General features: G+C 43.7%; 1 protein-coding gene and 1 long non-coding RNA gene across 13 annotated transcripts in view; one reads left to right on the forward strand and one right to left on the reverse strand.

Annotated features, from left to right (window-relative positions):
• Positions 1–19,172, forward strand: part of LOC111245845 (vesicular acetylcholine transporter-like) — an 84,701-nt gene that overhangs the window by 52,749 nt on the left and 12,780 nt on the right. For all 3 annotated transcript variants that reach the window (XM_086980787.1, XM_086980782.1, XM_086980799.1), the window contains exons 3-4: positions 18,098–18,295; positions 18,720–18,892. In XM_086980787.1, coding sequence (XP_086836913.1) covers positions 18,098–18,295; positions 18,720–18,892 — 371 coding nt within the window. The remainder of the gene's footprint in view (positions 1–18,097; positions 18,296–18,719; positions 18,893–19,172) is intronic.
• The window catches only part of LOC147759059 (uncharacterized), a 48,261-nt gene that overhangs the window by 14,183 nt on the left and 14,906 nt on the right, over positions 1–19,172 (reverse strand). Inside the window, exon 2 of one of the 10 annotated variants that reach the window (XR_015321733.1) lies at positions 9,079–9,282. The exons of the other annotated variants lie outside the window; for them this stretch is intronic. This is a non-coding gene — a long non-coding RNA (uncharacterized LOC147759059). The remainder of the gene's footprint in view (positions 1–9,078; positions 9,283–19,172) is intronic. 10 annotated transcript variants of the gene reach the window in all.

Below are 19,172 nucleotides of genomic sequence, written 5' to 3' on the forward strand. Positions count from 1 at the left end.
TGTATTATCGCCGGCAGGTGCGAACAAACGAAACTTCGAAGCCGGCGACAGCTCCGATGATTATAATCATCGGACGTCATCATCGGTTGCTGGGTTGACTATTATTGCTACTGCGGCCATCCATCTTTGTGAATTGGTTTCCTTTGCTTGTCGTTGTCTCTGGATAGTATTAGAAGATCCTAAGCCAATTCAGCACAAGCAGCTATCCACCCACCCAGCTATGCAGGCGAGGGGACGCCTTCACCAGAACCACCTCCTCCTCCCCCTCCTTGTCGTCCTAGCCCATCCCCTTTGCTCTTTTCCTCAAACGTCTTTTCTCTTGTTAGCCCATCACTCGTCCCTGGGGAACAATCGGGAGAAACGGGCCAATCATACTACCCCAAAGTCACACTTGCCGTTACACAGCTACCGGGATGTCGTCTAAAGGCAACTAGCTACTATGTTATGTGGTGTTCGGTCGTAATCTCCACCGACTGGAGGCGATAAAATGACTGGTCAAGGGAAATACAGGAAAAGAGTGAAAACACTCCAGGAAGATCCAGTAGATCGAAAATGGCTCCTTGAGAACAAGCAAAGGAGAAAAGGTAAAGAATAAGTATTGGACTTAGGTAGAGCTGCCTGACGGCAGGCGCAGGACGAATCGGACCAAGCAGCACAGATGTCAAGTCCCAACGTAACCAGAACCTTTCACTGGCGGGTATTTCCTAGTAGATTCTGCTTGATAGGGATGGTGACAAAAGGAGCTAACAAATTGGACCACTATCGCGTTTAATAAGATTTCTGCTTTCCTAAATGTGCCTACCCTCATAAGCATCGATCTTTATTTTGATGCAAAGTCTATTTAGCGTTTGTGACAACATTTGTCCAAGGTAAATCCAATTCGCTGCCTCTTCATCTTCGGAAACATATTGAATTTCTCTCAAACAGAAATAAGGTTACCCTGGATGAGGTAACCAACAATATACATATCAAAACTGAACGGCAATCCAAAATTCGTAAGTCGTAGGTCCCGAATTCATTCAGAGCTTCTGAATGATTCCTGCAGCTACGCTATTATTATTGTGAGCATTCGCACAGAAGTCAACTGGATATATAACTACATACATTGATAAAATATAACGCATACACAGTGGCATTTAGTCCTTTGTGAATGATTCCTCACGGATACGTAAGCGTCAGACAGGTTCTTCACCGTTTAAGGCGCACCTAGACTCGTTTAAAATGGTAATACAGTTCATGTAGATTATTATAATCTCCGAGAAAAAGCTATAGCTTTTTCCTGATTTCGGCTGGTGCGGTTTTTACAGATATTTTTCATGCGCTTAAGAAGTCGCAAGTAAAATAGATACAAAGAACGTATTAATGTTTTCCGACAGAATATATCAGGAGGGAAGATCAAAAGAAATACCTAAACTGAGAAACTTGTTGTTCTGTCGAGGCTTCCCGTTTCTTCACAAATCCGGTTTCAATGACTTAAAAAGTCTAAACGAAGCGTATAAATTCTATTTGTATTTAGCCAAATAAATGAATAAACGTTTTCGAGGTGTACTAAAAAAACAAAGGAAATACAAGTTTAGTGGCAGGTTGGCTTGGGGGCTAAATCTAGGCTTTGAGAAGACCAGGGGTCGCTAATCCAAGTCCAGCCATGGACATAAGCTATACAGCATGTATAATTAAAAATAGAACACGCAAGTGTAGTGTCCGTGGCCTACAGCGTACATTAACTAATGTTTAGATAAAAATCAGTCAAATAAATATTAGATCCACCAATTGGTTTATTGAGGACTGGATGACACTTAGTTCTTTTTAACAAAATCTCGATCGCTTGGAGTGCTACATATGTACGCTGGCCGATCCTATCAACTGCTAGTATGAAAACGGCAGACAGACAGATTCCTTGATTCAAAGCAGATGCTCCAAACATTTCCTCTCTCTTTCTCTTTTCGGGCGCATAGCGTGGCTTCCTTTTTAAGTTCTGTGTCGAACAGACTGATCTCGTGTCTCGACTGAATCCATCGGATGTCCCTCTGGGCTCTGTGTGAAGGCTCGTCTTGCTTGCGTTCTGGGTCGCTTGAATCGAATTGCCAATGCGGGCTGTGGCCAATTGAAAGGACGCAAGAGGATGAGAAGAAGGCCGATGTGATGGAAAGTCGAACACGGGCGAAAGGCGAACACAGAGGGCCAAGGAACAGAAGAGAGCCGCGAATTATTCATGAACGAGCGCCCCAAATAAAAGGAAGCCGCTAGTAGCAAGGACCTTACGACGGACGGTCTTTCCTTGCTGCAGAACGAACCATTGGGCTACTGCACAGTTGCGGCGGCACGCCGGTGGTAAGCTGAAAGAGTAGGGGGCATGGCAAGTCGAAATCGGACGGACGTTCGTGGTGCCGACGAGTGAGTGGCATTGCTGGTGGCTGTTATGTCGGACCAATTCATGGCGGAGATGGAGAACTGGCATTTGCTAGCGGAATCCAACCCTAAGCAATGAGGAAAATGGAAGAAGGTGGTTGCGCGTCGGAGGTAGCAGCGTTGATGGCGAAGCGATGCTAACCCGAGGCGGCGGACGCCCCTCGGGGAAATATAACTTCTGTTCGTCGCCTGGCGTGAGCGGCAACCGCGACTTGCGCAGACTGTCGCACACTTATTTTCGACTGCATGAGTCCGTACCACACTCAGAACGAAAAGAACATTCTACGCGCTTCATTCACGTAAAGTTATGGCCCCTAACTTGACCATATGCTTGCTTTGAAGGTGTTACGTGTTTCCGGTAGTTCTGTTTTAAATTTGTTCATAGCGCGTTTTGTGTACTTTCCACTCAGCACTAAAACGTGGTTTTTCATGACCACTTCAGACTAGGTTTTAACAATGAGTGTATTGACCATTTTTACAACAATAAGCAATGCGCGTCTTTCAACCTTAAGCTGTTCGTGGGCGTATATAGTATATATAATAGGCCATACGCAAACGCCTCGTTGTAGTCCTATTAGTGGTTTTAATTTTAGGCAAATAACGAAAACACTTATTGCAAAACGAAATTTAAAAAACAGAGTAAGTGTCACCAGTAGAAATTCAATCTTTTTTTTTTTATCACCATGGGTTATATAGTTTTTGGGATAAAACATTTTTTTGCAAAACTCAGTCGTAATCTTGCGATCGTTTTGAAGATTTGGCCTCAAATTAGCGATACCTTCGATGTGTATCGAAAGTCCTTATCTGCAAAATTGTAACTCTGCTATATAGACATACATTTCAAAAAAAAAGATCATTTGTATATCTTATTCTAAGGAATGACAGCGATAGGGCTACCTTTTTCGCCAGAACGAATATGTAAGAGATAATATCTAGACGAAGATAATGGGCTGCAATTATGATTCTCGTTGTTATCGTTGATTCTGTGGTTCGCCAACTCACATCATTCACCCGTTCTCGAGGACGGGCGCTTGGCGGACAGAGTATTGAGATTTTACAGGGTAACGAGGCATACGAGGGCAAACTTCGAGTATGGTTTCCCCGAGTCCCAGGCTAGCCCGCTCCTGTCCTACAGCATCGGTGATTCAGTCAAGTGATGGCAGACATTGAGCCCCACGGACGCGATAAACGTGCTCTGGAATATCTCTTGGAACTCAGGGGTGGCGAGACAGTAGTACGAGTGTCCGCCTGTGTGCGTGCGTGCACATGAACATCTATACGCATTAGCTAGTTGAGCTAAAGCATTCGTTGATGCCAGAAGAAGAATTTGAACCGAGATACGGTATCCCTTGGATGCGAAAATGGGCTCTGCGGGAACAGGGACCAGGCAACGACCAAAATAACCCAGCTATGGACCGACCATAAAACAGATTGCATAAACCCCCCCCCCCCCCAAAAATCGGGAAGACTGATTTGAGCAACCCACTTAATAGCTCTTTCGGACTGAACAGGGCCTCGCTATCTCAATTCTTGGCCTGAGCTTGAGAGAGAATTTGCTAAAAACGTGTGCAGAAGCTTGTTTATATTGATATAATATAGCAAAATTGATTTAAAATACACAGATAATATAGCTAGAGTTATTGACACATAAGCTGTTCGTATAGTTTAAGCTAAAGGATCATAATTGATTGGTTCAATATTGGTTACCCTCTGGCGAGCCCAGCGCACTGGTCTGTCGTAACCGCGCACCAGGAAGTATATCGAATAAATACACACAGATTTGCAGCTAGAATGAATTCTATCATCTAAATGTGAAATTAGTTAAATCAAAACTGGGCAGATTTGCCACTGCAAGCGGACCGTTCGCCTAACCTAACCTATTCGGATAGCCTCTGTTGAATCTCGAAAAATAATTACAAATATTTTTTTGTTACCAAGTATGATCAATTGTCCCTAATGCGTTAGATTAATAAACTTATCGCCAACAGTGGTTACGAAGGTAGGAATAGTACACAGACAGTAATAGGAATAATTTAACTTATAGGCCAGTATGACATATCGCGTTTACTTGCCTGAGTGCCCGTTAGAAGATCAGGAATATCGCATTGAGCTTCGAATACATGTCTCTGAACGTGCGTCTTCGATTGATCAAACTGTCAACAATGACTGGATTGGTAGATTCGGAACTATAAGCTACGGCAATATGCAGGCTTATTTAATTAATTAAGAATACATCTTTGGGAGTTAGTGTGACCGTAAATTGCTATCAGGGCTCAAGTTATTGCCCACCTTAAAACCATCTAATAACTTCCACGGTCTTGTTTACCGTGATTTTTCTCTCGCACGTCCACGTTGATGTATCTCGTAAGTTTTCTCGGCCCACATACGACACTGAATTGCCTTCACAGTTACGACTATCGATTGAGATAGTCTGCACTACACGTTTCGTTCGACTTCGGGTTGGGCCTGACAACGAACTGTGGCTGGCCGTACACGTGCCCAGTAATCGAACGTTAATCTGATTTCGATGGCCCCAACGAGGGAACCTGCGGTAGCAACCCAGTGTTGGGGGTAACAGAATGAGCGAGCTGAAGAAAGGGACTCGGAGATGTGGTGGTGAATCAGCCAGTTCGGACATGGGCCTGCTTTTCAGTGGGCATTGGGTCCAACGGAGTCAACGCATCAAGTCTCGCTTCAATCTAGAGAACTAACAGTTGCGTCGAACGCTACTACCGTCGCACTGATCCGAAATGTCACGCATTAACGCAATGAGAAGGAATGAGGTATAGGCGTTTACTCTAGTATGTCCTTTTTAGGTGCATCATAGACAACACCAGGCGCACTTCCTTCTCAGAATATTTGCAAACGCGTTCGACCAGCATTGATCGGCCTACATGGACCAAAAGGACACATATGCATTTTCGTTTGCAGCTAACGAAAGAAACCTGGCGAATGTTATCTTGTCGATGTAACTTTATTGTACGCATCCAATAGCTGCGTGTGTATGCATACAAGAATACGCCATAAATATAATGACGTTAGAAATAGTTCTGTACTGTATATCTGCTTCATGAAGTTTATGATGACTTGAGGGATATAATAACAGGACAATCTCACTTTGTCTGCCTATACGATGGAGTCATATACAATTAATGAAACAAGATTAAACGTAATAATGAAAGGTATAATATTGACATAGATTAAATATGTCAGAGCAACAGCCGAACAACGTCGAGAAGATTTTCTATACGTTTTCTGTAATAAGGTATTTTTAAAAGGCAGACATCATAAGTAGGGCCAGCGCTTGTTATTGAAGCGTTTACGGGTTAAACCTTTCTTGCGTATTGATTCAGTGTATCATAACAGATAAACGACTGGAAAGCAGAAAGGCGAATTCTTACTTATCTCTACAGAAACCTAATTAGCAATTGGTGTAACGGTCATTGCGCTCGACATTACTTTCCGCCACCATAGGCTGTTCACCAATCACGCGACTGTAACGGTACCATACTATTGACAAAAAGTGTTTCGTGAGGCCGGACTGAGGCTTTGATTTTTTTCTTCCGGACCAGTAAACTGGTTTGTGGGTCCAACAAACCTCTATGGTTTTCCTGTTTGACTTCGCCATGGTTCTTTCGCCCGTTAGTGACATGACAACGGATAGAGGAGACAGGATGATGTAGAATGGCTTGCTCGGTGTAGTGCTTGTCTAGCTAGACAACTTCTCTTCAGCGTATGGCAATATATGGCCTGCCGCCCGTTTTACCATACCCCCTTTCTATCTATCGTTGTTCCCAGCTATAGCCGCCTGTTTGGTTCAATGATGCTTCACCTCGCGACCTCTTCTTCTGTTTGAGTTGTCCAATTCCTCAACCCAGTGTCCCTTCAGCCTGTCGCGCGCCCTCCACCCCGCCTCGCCCCGTTCGTTCAAGACAAGTGCCGCGTTTGTATAAGTTGTGTGCGTGTGTGTGTGTGTGTGTGTTGAGCGCTAACGAAGCACACTCTAAACATTGCACTGTAGAGCAGAGCCTATGGGGGAGTCCGATCTCCGTGTCAGGCTTGCTGTACCTCGTCAGCGCAGTGCGCCGAAGTACGCACCATAGAGACTTCTCGGCAAGACGCGACCCGATGTCGGTAGGGATAGAGAGGCGGGACGAAACCAAAGAAACAGAAACGCCCCGCATCCGTGTGTCACGTGGCCCCTTATCTCTATTTTCTCACTACTGGTGCTGCTAGTTATGAGAGCAAAACCGTTAGAATAACACCTGCACAACAAGGGCCATCCAGCGATACAACGGAATAACCTGACGCTTCAAGAACGATGTATACAACCATGAATTATTACGAATCAAGATAAAGCAGTACCATTTTAATAATTCTGTTCGTTATGTTAATATAAAAGTTATTTGATTGGCCATCCGTCTACCTAACAGTTCTAATATATTTCGAAATTGGAAAAGTCTGCTCTCAAGATCTGTCAGAAATGAAACGGTTACATAGGGCGTCGGGATTAGTTCATTTCATCATGTGCGGTAAACCGATGCTTTTATTAAGTTTTCTATAGATATACTCGGATAAGTACGATAAGGTTTCTGTTTGTTCCCGTGACTGTGCATGGGACCCTGACAGGGATTTTGGCCTGATCGCCTAAAATTTAAAAAAAGATACTTTTCACTTATGCTGGTTTTGGCTCGAAACGCGCCGTTCAGCTCTTTCATACGTTTACTACTGGCAACCATATTGGCGCAACTGCCTCGAAAATATCAGTCCTTTCGCTATGCAAAAGATAATTGAGGCGTAGTAAAGAAGGGGCCTATTTGGAGGCTGCTAAGTAACTGCGATGGTTCGTGAGCTCTTATCAAACGAAACGCGGGATGATAGAGACGGCATTCGAATAGATGTGAAGTTGTTGCGATGTTTGACGCAAAAAAAATTGACCAGTGTTACATACTATGCTGACGTATGACGATGCGGCCGAGTATTAAAGGAGGATTCCACCAAGCTTAGGTGTCCTTGTTTTAGAATTCGGACTGAACGAATAGAATTTGAGAAGGACAACGTTGTCTACGCTGGCATACTATTGATTGGTGGTTTTAATGATACTACTAGCGCTTTATCGAGCAGTATTAAGTGAGATTGCTCCATTTATAATACTCTCGTTTCCGTAAGTATTAATCTGGGTAAATTCTATCTGGAGCTTCACGTCTGGCACATTACACACACACACAACTTTTCTAATTTTTTTTTTAGTATAAATGTTCCGCAGACGGACAGGGCTGTTTTCTACTAGTGCTGTTTCATGCATATCTACACCACTCATCGGCATTTGGTTGGACTTCACAAATCTGCTAAATGGGGAGCCCAAAGATCCCGTAGTCGGTAACGGGAGCACAGAAATAAGCGGCTGACTCGTATCCCGATTCGCCACAATGTAATAGCTGTAGATAGACACAAAGATACATACAGGGAGTCAATACACAAGGCACCCGCACAGCGAAGCAGCTCGAGTCCGCCCTATACAGTAGCATTTGCCCACTCACTATCCGAACGTGACCCGCAGCGTAGCGGGCGGCTGTGAGAAAGAAATGAGTATTATCTGTGTCAGGGCAGAGGAGCTTCAAACAGACCAGGGAAGGTGATTTCCCCGTCGGCCGATCTTGAGTTTTGCGCCGTCTGCGATCTCCCAGATGCACTTGTTAGCCGCCTGTGTTAGGAAACAGCCAACAATTAAAGGGAATAGCTTTTGCACGCCATCTTCTGCTGTAGAACTAGAAGCACTTCTGATAGACTCGAATCCATATTGGGCATGAAGAACGCCGCAAAACAAAAGTTACGGAGTCGTTAATTATTTTGATTCCCAATTAATTACGATGTGCATTGCAATGGAAAAAGTAAAAAAGCAGCTGATAGTATAGTGAAAATATATAGTGAGTTCAAAATTGATGATATCGTCCTGACATTGCACTATAGTAAACTGATTCATTCCTAAATACATTGTATTTGACATGCCTAAGGCCAACAAAACAAGATAATATAGGTAACGTACCTCGGTAAAGATCTACAACCGTTGTAGTAAGCGGAACAACTTTTAAGAAAAAGAAGTTTGGCTGGCTGGTTGGTACATGCTTCAATATTCTCGAAAGCTGTGAGTAAAAAGTCTTCAGGAGAAATGAGCTCGGAAGACAAGACCTTTTTCAATTTCAATACAGTCAGTTTTGTCCTTCGAAGGGCCGAGCGCTGCGAAAATTCATCGACGATTGGTTACGACATGAGACAGACTCGCGTAGCCACAACCAGAAAAACGTTTCATGAGAGCAGAGCATAGAATTTGAGCCCTCTATCGACGAAAACCTAGATTTTACGTATAAACTGACATAGAATTATATAACCCAAATAGTGGAATTCAGGTGAATTTGTTGAAATTTCATCAATGGAATCAGTTGGGACTTCATGTGATGTATTTCATGTGCAATTTGTGGAGTTTTAATCAACAAAAAAAACTGAGATGAGGCATAATCTAATCTCTACCGGCGGCCGGAAAACAACCACACAATAGAACGGCGTTGTACTTGAGAAAAATCGAATTCTGTACCAGTATCAAGTGAGGTCGTGCGTATGGTGAGTATTTGCTATGAATATAAGGAGCACCCGCTACCATGAGGCACTTACCAACAGTAAAACAATGAAGTCAGCCCACTGTCTCGAGTTCTTTCAGAAAGTTACGGATCGTTGGCATGGCAGTCGAAAGCAAGTAGTCCAGGTACTTGATGAAAGCTCGCCGATCTTCCGCTGGCTTCAGCCCACTTATTCTCCCGATCTAGGCTTGCGTGGTTACCATGCTTTAAAAAATAGATTGATGGGCAAACATATCCACTAACGAGAGGCCATTGATAGAGAAATAACATATAGAAATGCGAGTGGTAAATATATGGCTGTCCGGTAACTGGCAAAGACAATAGAATACTACTCTAGCATCATAATAAAGGAGAGTACTATGAACAAGTCGTTATTTTAGCTTAAGTGGTTAGACAATTCAACGACTACAGCCGCCAGATTCGCTTGTAGAAGCCTAAAATATTTATATACCAGCAAGTATAAGTTCTATTTTGCACGAAACGCATATACATTACGTTCTAATCGCTAGGGATCCCTTTGGAACTACCTGTGTTGATTAATCGGTACGAATTATATTTTGTATAGCGATTTAGGTCTTCAGAAGATTTATACCAATGGTATTCTCTAATGCGATATGTATATCTATTCATTTTCTAATTCGGAACTACTATGTGTCATCTTAGGCAAACGGCACCTCAAACAGCCAGTCACAGGATTAGATGACAAATAATAGGCCACACGACACGCCCTGTAGGGCAGCTTATGCCCCTCTTTTTTCAGTATAGAAATAGTATTACCAGATCTTAATTGTTATTATTGATATATCTTTACTGGCACGTTCATTTTACTTTAATCAAATATACAACGACGATCAATAATGCATAAGTTTATACTACACTGGGATAGAGGAGTTATCATTATTATATATTTTAATATTATCGTTTAACATCTAGAAGACGCGTCGATTTACATACGCTCCGCTAGATTTTGAGCTTACTTATCCTTTTGCGGACCCAAATCCATTTGTTTACTTAGGTAAGCTCATTAATTTATCCTTTACACATATATTCGGGTTCATTCGTTCAACCTACTTGTATCCGTAGGTATTTCATCTGCTTGATGCTCGTTTGTAAGTCAAAACAAATACATGCTACCTTATATAATGGCGTAATGAATATTTATTCCAGTTTACATTATGTACCGTCGAGCGATTTGGGAACTTCCGGCCTCTCTAAGTCTACGGTCGAAATACAAAACAGCAAACAAACAACAATAACATTTGGCGCATGTATGTTACAAGGTTTCCATAAGTTGCAAGGCTGGCCGCATACAGAAATGACTTCAAGGCTTTTCCAATCCAATACTAGTCATTCTCTGTTGTTCTGAATGTATTCGCCGAGCCGAGTCCCTACGGTATCGCAAGTTCTCATTTTCTACACTTCGTATCTCACAGATGCAACATGTTCACCAGTATTTGCATATGACACTCATTGAACGATCATACTTCTTCAGTGGGTATATTTCAGTGGGAGTTTTATTCAAACACAGTTACTTTACTACGAAGCTAGCTAGTTCAAAAGTCGCGCGTTATCTTTTATCCCGTCTCGAAGATTTTAACATATATAGTAGCTCTCACTTACCTTTTTCCATGCGCATGCACACGTTAAAGTGTGCTTATGCCTGATTGTCAAGGACAAGCGACGGTTGGTGCTTATCACTGCTAACCAGTATTATAGTCCTTATCAAAACTTTAGCTGTTATCTTTTTTTTCTTCCATCGGTTAGTTTGACCACCTGCGCGCATTGCCTATCCTTTTAGAGGCAGGTGGTGCTGGCGATGATGGTGCTGCAACGGCAGTTGCCCTGACCCCCTCCATAGCTAGGAAGGCAGGGAGCGATCGGGCAAGCAGGCAAAGAGGGAGGTTCGAGGCAGCAGCAGCATTGAAGCAAGTTGCTGTCAGTTGTCGGCTCCGAACGGCCGACCCTTAGTCCCTGAGCGGGCGAGCTGTGAACAAAGTCTTAAGCAGCCATCGGCCCCCGGGGAGCTGTTTCGTTCGAGGTCGTCCTCATCCCGGGACATCCGCTTCGCTTGCTAACGGTCGTGAGTTGCTGCCGTGTGTCTCGATCTCAGACCCCCTACACCTGCCCTGTTCCCCAATTTCCCTTCCAACCTCATTTCTCCGGTGGTACGCTTCTCCTTCTGGGAAGCACACCGCCTATCCGCTCTCCCGCTGTTCGTCTTTATCGCTTGGTGCGCCCCTTTCTTCATCTATTTCTTCCTTTCCTCGTTCCTTCATCCCATATCCCTCCTGGATGCTAGAGTTCCCCTTCTATTTAGCTAGCGGCATCCGACGGCCCGTCAGCTTGCAGTAGCGGTTCCATGCAGCACCCAAAGGAAAGTGGGTGGCTCCTCTCTTTCTCCTCATCCCTGCCTGATTTCCATACATAAACTCTTTTCTAACGAACGAGTGCTTTCCCCGGTCCCAAGGAACCTCCCGATGGGAACACTGCTGTTGGTGGAGGTGGCGGTATCCTGCTGCCCTCTTCTCGAATCCTACGCTTCTGCTTGCTGACTCTTATGTCTCTCGTCCTTTGTGTGTGTCTCTCCCTCTCTTGCGGCCCGCCCGCGGGCCAACACCGCCCAAGGGCAAAAGAAAATTCCCAATTAGGCTAGCGAAAGAATGAACGAACGGTCGGGGGGCTATAGCCGGTTCTTCTGCTCGGCGGTAGACAGAGGGATAAGAGGGCCGTACGGCGTTGGAGAACAGCTAACATTACTGTATGCTACAGTAGTAGCGGCGTCGACGCGCGATTGCCTCTACTCAGATCTTTTCTGGTTTTCTTGTCGCTCTCGCTTTGTTGTCTTGTCTGTTAGTATATGTCCATGCATTTGTTTGCCTGTGCCTGCACGCACTAACATGCTGGTCTCTTCTTGCGTGTCCTGTCGACCGACCAACTGGCTGGTTAGGCTGTGGCTGCCGTTCCCATGCCAATGGTGATTCTGCTTGGCCGTTCCGTTTTGTACCACTCCTCAGCAGAGCAGTATAACAGATCTCGTTCTATTGGCCGGCTACAGCCCTCGCGGACCTGCTGCAAACTTGTCTCTGGCCCCTATATGCCTGCTTCCCACACTTCACCCCTCATAAACCCCTGATATATACGCAGCGGGCAGTGAATGTTGTGTGACTCACATAGAAATACAACCGACCAATGAACCAACACTTACATTCAACAGACGCGAGTCGCGTAACAGAAATAGGTAGCAGACCAATCTGCTTTGTGAGATCTGCCGCGACTACGTTCCGTAGGCAACAGACCATCCTTGTTGCGACCGGCGCAAATAGCAGCGCTAGCAGCAGTACTGCCCGAGTCTATCCAATAGCGTAATAGAGAAAAGGGAGACAATGAATTACAGAGTTTAAACGACGAACTGGATGCTGTGAACTGTGGGCCGAAAGAACAGTACGAGCGCCAGAAGGCGGAGGGTGCTTCTGAGTGTAGCCGTTGAGGCGGTCGGACAGGAGCGGTTGAATAACGACGACGTGCAACAACCGTGGGCTCGACACCCCCCACAACAGGAATGGGGGCCCTACCATTATCAGTAGCAGCAGCAGAAGAACTCGCAGGATTCGCAATTCCGGGAGTGAGACCGTATGACTAGAGCCACATCTGCGCCTCAACACGGATTGCGGATAATGCAAAGTATTCTCATCAGTGTGACAGCGTGAGCCGTAAACGAAGACAGTGGTCAAAGCATATTATTTTGCATATTATGTACTCTTACGTGAAGCTGCAATCCCACAAACTGGAGTTCTCAACCCAATCCCAGGCAGCTTTATTTTGCAGCCAGGCCATCGTCCGTTCACCATCGTCTACGCAGCAAACTTCGGGGACAGGGATAAACAGGCTAACAAGGCGAGACGTGCAACGCCCCAGGGCTTGTTACGAAGGCATACCACTGCTATGATCGTTGACCGTTCCAGAGAGCTTTCGAGTTATAGAAGCTGTCCCCGTTTGTTCCCTGGTTATAACAACGCTGATATGGACAGCGTCTGTTGCTGACAGTGGGGGACATGTTGAGCGGATGGACGAGTTTAAATTGCGCCATCGCGACGGCCTCATGCCATCCAAAACGAGTTTTAGAACTGCCTCAACTTATTCCAGTTCATGTTCATAACGCTGAAATTGCTATAAAAAAAAAAACAGGAACAATGGCACGATCTGGCAAGTATATCAAACAGAGTTGCGTACAGAATTACGCTCATAATAGTTGCAATTATTGCGAAATAAAATGACATAATAATATAATAGGGTGCACATATAAAATACGACGCGAGTGGCCTACAACAGCGTAATGTGATTGTGCTTCATAGTGCTATATGGGGTAAAGACTACAATACATTGTATCGTAGATATTTGTGTCTGACGGACTAACGAAACAATTTTCTATATAGATTAAATAGCCAGAACTAGTAGAAATCTTTTGAGAATGTCACCATCTGCGATGGCGCGCATTTTCAAATAACCCCTGTAGATTCGAATAAAAAGGATATGGTTGACTCTTAGCTATAGATTGAATGTCTTTTTGCAATCAATATTATATTCAGCAAATACTACCGTTTTCATTTGTTCTACTGAATGAAAATGTCGATTTTCCGTTTTTGGTTAAGTTAATTACCCGCAATAATACAGACTCTCCAAATCAACGTGTGTGTCAGATATAGGATCAGCGATTGCTTTTCATATCGGCCACAAATATTGAAGCTGATTAGAAATTAACAAATCAGTAATGCTAGATATTGCCCGAAAGTCGACGAGTAACATCTTTAGAATACTATCCATATTAGATTGACCTCTCCTATTCCTTTTGCATCACTTCTGTTCCTCTTTGAGTAGACTTTTTCGTTCTATATGCAGACAATACGATATTGTATTTGTAGTGTCGCATCTAGAGAGCAGACGACGAGAAAACTAACTCTCAAAATGTAATTCCCGTGTTATTCTTGGCTTATCCGATCATGATGTTTCGTCCCGAATCGACCAATCCCCGTGTCTATGTTGTAGGTTTACGCTGAGTTTATAGTGCGTACCAAATATCCCATCAGCCCATTGCATTCCCTTGCACATCACAGCCTCATTGCGAGGCTCAGTCGTACTTATTTTCATAAGGAAAATCTGAATCGCGAAAAGGAATAAAGCTTCCTTCGTCGTCTTAGATCTATATCGAGATCCTGGCATCCCAGTCTCAATGCGGGCTTGACCAGACGAAAAGCTGGGAACAGAAGACCGAGATGTGGACTTCGTTTGTCAACAAAAAGAAACAGTGCAGGCAGGGGCAAAAGTCATCATCGTCCACATGAGAAAATAAAAGAGGCTGCGCAACGATAAGAAAGCCGAACCATCGAAATAGCCTAAATATGCGATTACACAGATGCCCTTCAGAGCATATTATTGTAGTATTGTATTACAACGACAACCTTTCTTCGCTAAGCATTATTTATATGCAGTGGATAAATCATCGGACCTATCTATAAACATGCTAACTGATAATATTCCGAGCTTGAAAAGTAATTGCTCAAAGACAATGTTGGAAGTCTTTTTTTTTTTAATTTAACTTTTATTTTTCTTTTGTATAAATTAGCTTTAATATAACTTTTCTTCTTATATAAGCGTTGTAGTTCCTACAGCTAATCTTCGACTCTCGTAAGTTATAGCTAGACCGGACACATCACAAATATTCTACTTAACCAAATAGTAAGGCGCACGACAGATCAATAGGCATACTGTGTTTCTCTAAAGCCTTGATATTCTTGAGGGAGGCGATTCACGATCAACACAACCCAGCGTATATTATGCACAAAACGTAAAAGAAATTCCAGCTTAAGAACTATGGTGGCTTGAAACACTAATTTTTGCTTCCACAAGCCGAAGAACTAACCCAATTATGTTACTATTTACCAACTGCCCGAATCACTCTCGGAGGGGGGAAGGGGTACCGTACGTATAGGTCTGGCAAGCAGAACCTTCACTATAGCTCGCTGTTGCAACCACCATTACTGGTGATATCAACCTCATCGTGTATTCTTGTCAGCAGCTCCTCGAGCGTGCCAAGCGAAGTCTATGGCTTGTTTCTCGCTGTCCACCTTCTACAGTGCGGCATTCGTCGTCCTGTTACAACTAGGAGAGTACATAGAAAGAAAAAAGTGAATGCTGTGGGTGAGAGATTTCAAGAAGCAGCGTGCCACCAAGCTCCGTCTTGTCTGAACAAAAATAGCTTGAAGGAATCGGAAGCAGTTTATTAAATACGGCACATCTTTTCAGCTGCTCGGAATCACGCACTGTGTCGGGGTCAGACAGGAGCTCATGTTTAGATATGATGAACCCTGTCAGTCTATATACATATATAGTGTACCGCCCATATAAGTATGTGTAGATTGCTCTCCTCAAGGTGTGGGTGATTCGACGTGCAAATATGATGCATTGCCTCCTGCACCCGCCGACATCCGCTCCTGGGGGGGGATCGAAAATGGGACTTCGCCTTCAGGGATATCATATGGTGTTTATGTATGTATAACGGAATGTATTTATACCGCCGTATTTGTGCTCCATCCCCGCCCTACCTTACGCGACTATTTCTACGGTGACAAGCATATCGAATGTCGAGCGGGGTGGGGCGATCGTCAGGCGATGTCTCACCTTATATGTAGCCACATGGGCAGAACAATCCTGGAATTGTTTGATCAACGGACGATGGTTCATATTGACAACGATGATACTAGTACAGCTTTTGTCCGGGCATTTTTCCCCGTTATAAATGCACGTGTGCAAGAAAACACCGGATGATCGATGTTCGGCCCTTTTGATATGAGAAGACATGTACTTAAAGCGCATGAGCTAAGACACGTGGTTCAAAAAGCTCGAGACGTCAGAACCACCCAGTTTTCTGATACTGTTGCAAACTTTACCATTAAAACATAGCCGTATTCAAAAACATTATCGTCTGCTGCTTGCACACTGTGCGACGCAACATTCAGCTAACACTCGATATTGAATAGTTAGGCCTCCTTAAAAAGCTCCGCCTGAACAGGTCCTGCTTTAACAGATCCCGTTGAAATAACTGTTTCTTATTCTCAATGACAGCCTACTAATTATCTAATTGCCGCAACAGCACAGAACTAATAGCTCCAGCCTTGACGCTTTGCCCTGTTCAACCTGTACCCGATGCGGCTGTATCGGTGTTGTTATATACCTGTGGTTTGGGTCGGGCTTCCCAAACATTTTTCACCGGCAAGTCCGAAGTGTATACTGATCACTGCGCATACATCTCCCCTATCCTTACCCTGTTCTCCCGCTGCCCCTCTATTCCATTCTCGTAGAAAGGAGCTTTATAGAGCCGGCGGATAGGAGGCAATAGAAGAAGCAGTAGCTGGCAAGATGAGGCTGAATAACTGTGCGAGGATTCTAAGCGAACCTCGCCCGATCGGATCGGTCAGGAGCAGAATCGGAGCTGCCTTGTGCGTCGTTTGTAGCCCTTCGCTGTACAGGACGAAAGCTGATGCTCGAGCTGAATGCTGAAATGGTTCTACCGTAGAAGTTTCCACTGGCATCGCTTACGACTCCCCCAGGACTTGGGGAATCTATGCAGTCGAGGCGCTACGGGCCTTTTGGCAAACGGTGTCTTTCTTGGCAGTAGTTCGGCAGCTCGATCCGACGGGCTTGTTGGTGAGCGGCTAGCGCTACTTCTACGTTCACTGCCCGAACTCGATGTAATTGGTAACGGCAAGAGCCGGAGGGAGCTTGTTACATCGGTACTGGCAACAAAGGAATAGATGGTTAAATCGAAAATGTGTTGCTTTCGGTATTGAATATAACAGCGACAGTTATATACACTTGCATATATTCAAATATGTGTGTACGACTGCATGCGTTCTTTCTCGGGGAGGGGCCATTTAAGAAAATCGATGCCAAACTAATATACATAAAAGTAGACATAAAAGTATCGCCAGGAGTATAAGGGCTTTCATTCGATTTGGGAGTTGATTCATCTAATTGCGATTCCTCTTAGCTCGCTCTAACGGTGAATTGTATTCTCCGCTCTACCTGTTCATCGATCCATTTGACTTCCCTTCAATGCGGTCTCATCTTAATGCGTATACGGTCGACCCTTCTACAATATTGACCGCCTCGAAAGGGTAAGCTTGACAGGGAAATTTGAAATCGTCAACGTAGCATAGAACAAAAAACGCATACATCAAGATATTCTCGAGGGGTATTTGTTTTTATAAACAATCACATTGCTCGAGGACAAGTATATGCCAGTACACAACGAAAGGTCATCTTGAACCCTCTTGTTATAGATCGTCAATTGCATCTTTGCAAAACAATCGAAAGCGCTAGATATAAAGGACTCCCAACACAGCTGGGACATTTATACTCAGGCCCTATGGCCACATTTGGTACTGCTTAAGTCTTGGTAAGAGCTAAAATTAGTCTCGCGAATAGAACTTTAATATTATTTGAATTTTATTTATTTACTTTTATTAATAACAGCCAGTATCGTTTTACCACAGGTAAACAAGCTTCACTTTTCATGTACGTTTTTTTTTAGTGATTCTCTTAACAATGGCAATGCTGATTGTTAATACCGAACTCAAACTAGTCGCCATTACTATTAATAAGGGGAATATTTCGAGCCCACTAGGCTTTACAATGTTCGCATTTTAAACTTCATGCATTTATACTGTGGATTTATATCGCGCGCTCTATGAAAGAACGGCTTTACACAGAACCCCTATAAAGAAGAAATAATTGAGGTTCAATCAAATGAGGCGCCTTAAAGACAGTCAACTCTGTTCCCTTTATGTAGCTCTGGTATTAAATTACTATGAAAAGTAAACATCAAACAAAACAGTACGTTCGTTAAATGCTCATATCAGTGTCGCACTGATAATTACTTGCTAGGCATTTAACAAGATGCGCCGAGACATCGCTCTGGCAATTATGGTATGTGTCGCAATTATGGTAATTAAGTTGCCCTCTAACAACCATTTGTTATTTTCTTAATTCGTTTAAAGCCGTGGATACGAGATTTGCCACCGCCTCCTCTTCCAACGCTGACATCCACCTTGGAACGTTATTTAGAGGGCATTGAGGCTGTTGTGCCCAAAGCAGGTTTCGAAAAAACTACAAAAATCGTTGCAGACTTTGCCAAAAATGACGGGCCTATCCTCCAGAAGCTTGTCGAAAGGCAGGCCAGCAAAGAAGAAAACTGGGTAAGTTGCTTTTATGCCCTTCAATGACCATATCCGTCGTAAACGTACTTGTATTGGGTAGGGCAAATCAACTATGGCATTTGACATCGAGGTCAGCTAATATAAGAAACATTAATACGTAAAATAAGCTTCAGAAGTTATCGTATTACAGTCGTAATGACGACTGTGTGTAACGCTAATCTGAAAGGTAGCTCCTGATAAACAGCACTAATCTGTTAAATACAGAAGAAACAGTCGAAGGTCGGATGCGTGCTATATATATTGTGTTGTGCTTTTGGATAAAATACTGGTCAGCGGTTAATCTATTCGCTCTAAATAGGATCGTTTGTGTAACCATAATATCCTGTCTTTTTTTACTTTTTGGCTGTTCTTGAACTTCGTTCATGGGTGGATTGTTCGTCGGGAACCCTTTGGTCCATTACAGGCGACAACGGTTTGGCTTCCTGACATGTACCTGAAGAACCCTACGCCTCTTCCCATCAATCAATCGGCATTCTTTCTCTTCCCCTGTCAAACCTTTAAGACATCCCGCGACCAAATAGCATTCACAGCAGAACTCATTATATTTGCTCTACATTTCCAGCATCTTATCGAAACGTAAGTAAGTGTACCCAAATACGTCATGGTGAACGGGAACGCATTGCATTCGCCAGATTATTTGTATAGCTTTATGGCAGGGATCAATACAGCCTTTAAAAGTCGGCCAATGAGCTTCCCTCAGTTAGGTTCGTCTACTTCGTATTTATTATATAGGTTTGATTTCACTGCAATACATGCGTGAAACTACAAAGGAAGGCTGAAAGGAAGAAACAACTGCTAGAGTCTAAAGAACAATTGCACGAAAGAGCTTCCCTTTTTTTTTTTTTTTTTTATTTTA

This window comes from Varroa destructor, unplaced genomic scaffold (assembly GCF_002443255.2).
Source record: "Varroa destructor unplaced genomic scaffold, Vdes_3.0 BEIS01000001.1, whole genome shotgun sequence".
Lineage (NCBI taxonomy): Eukaryota > Metazoa > Arthropoda > Arachnida > Mesostigmata > Varroidae > Varroa > Varroa destructor.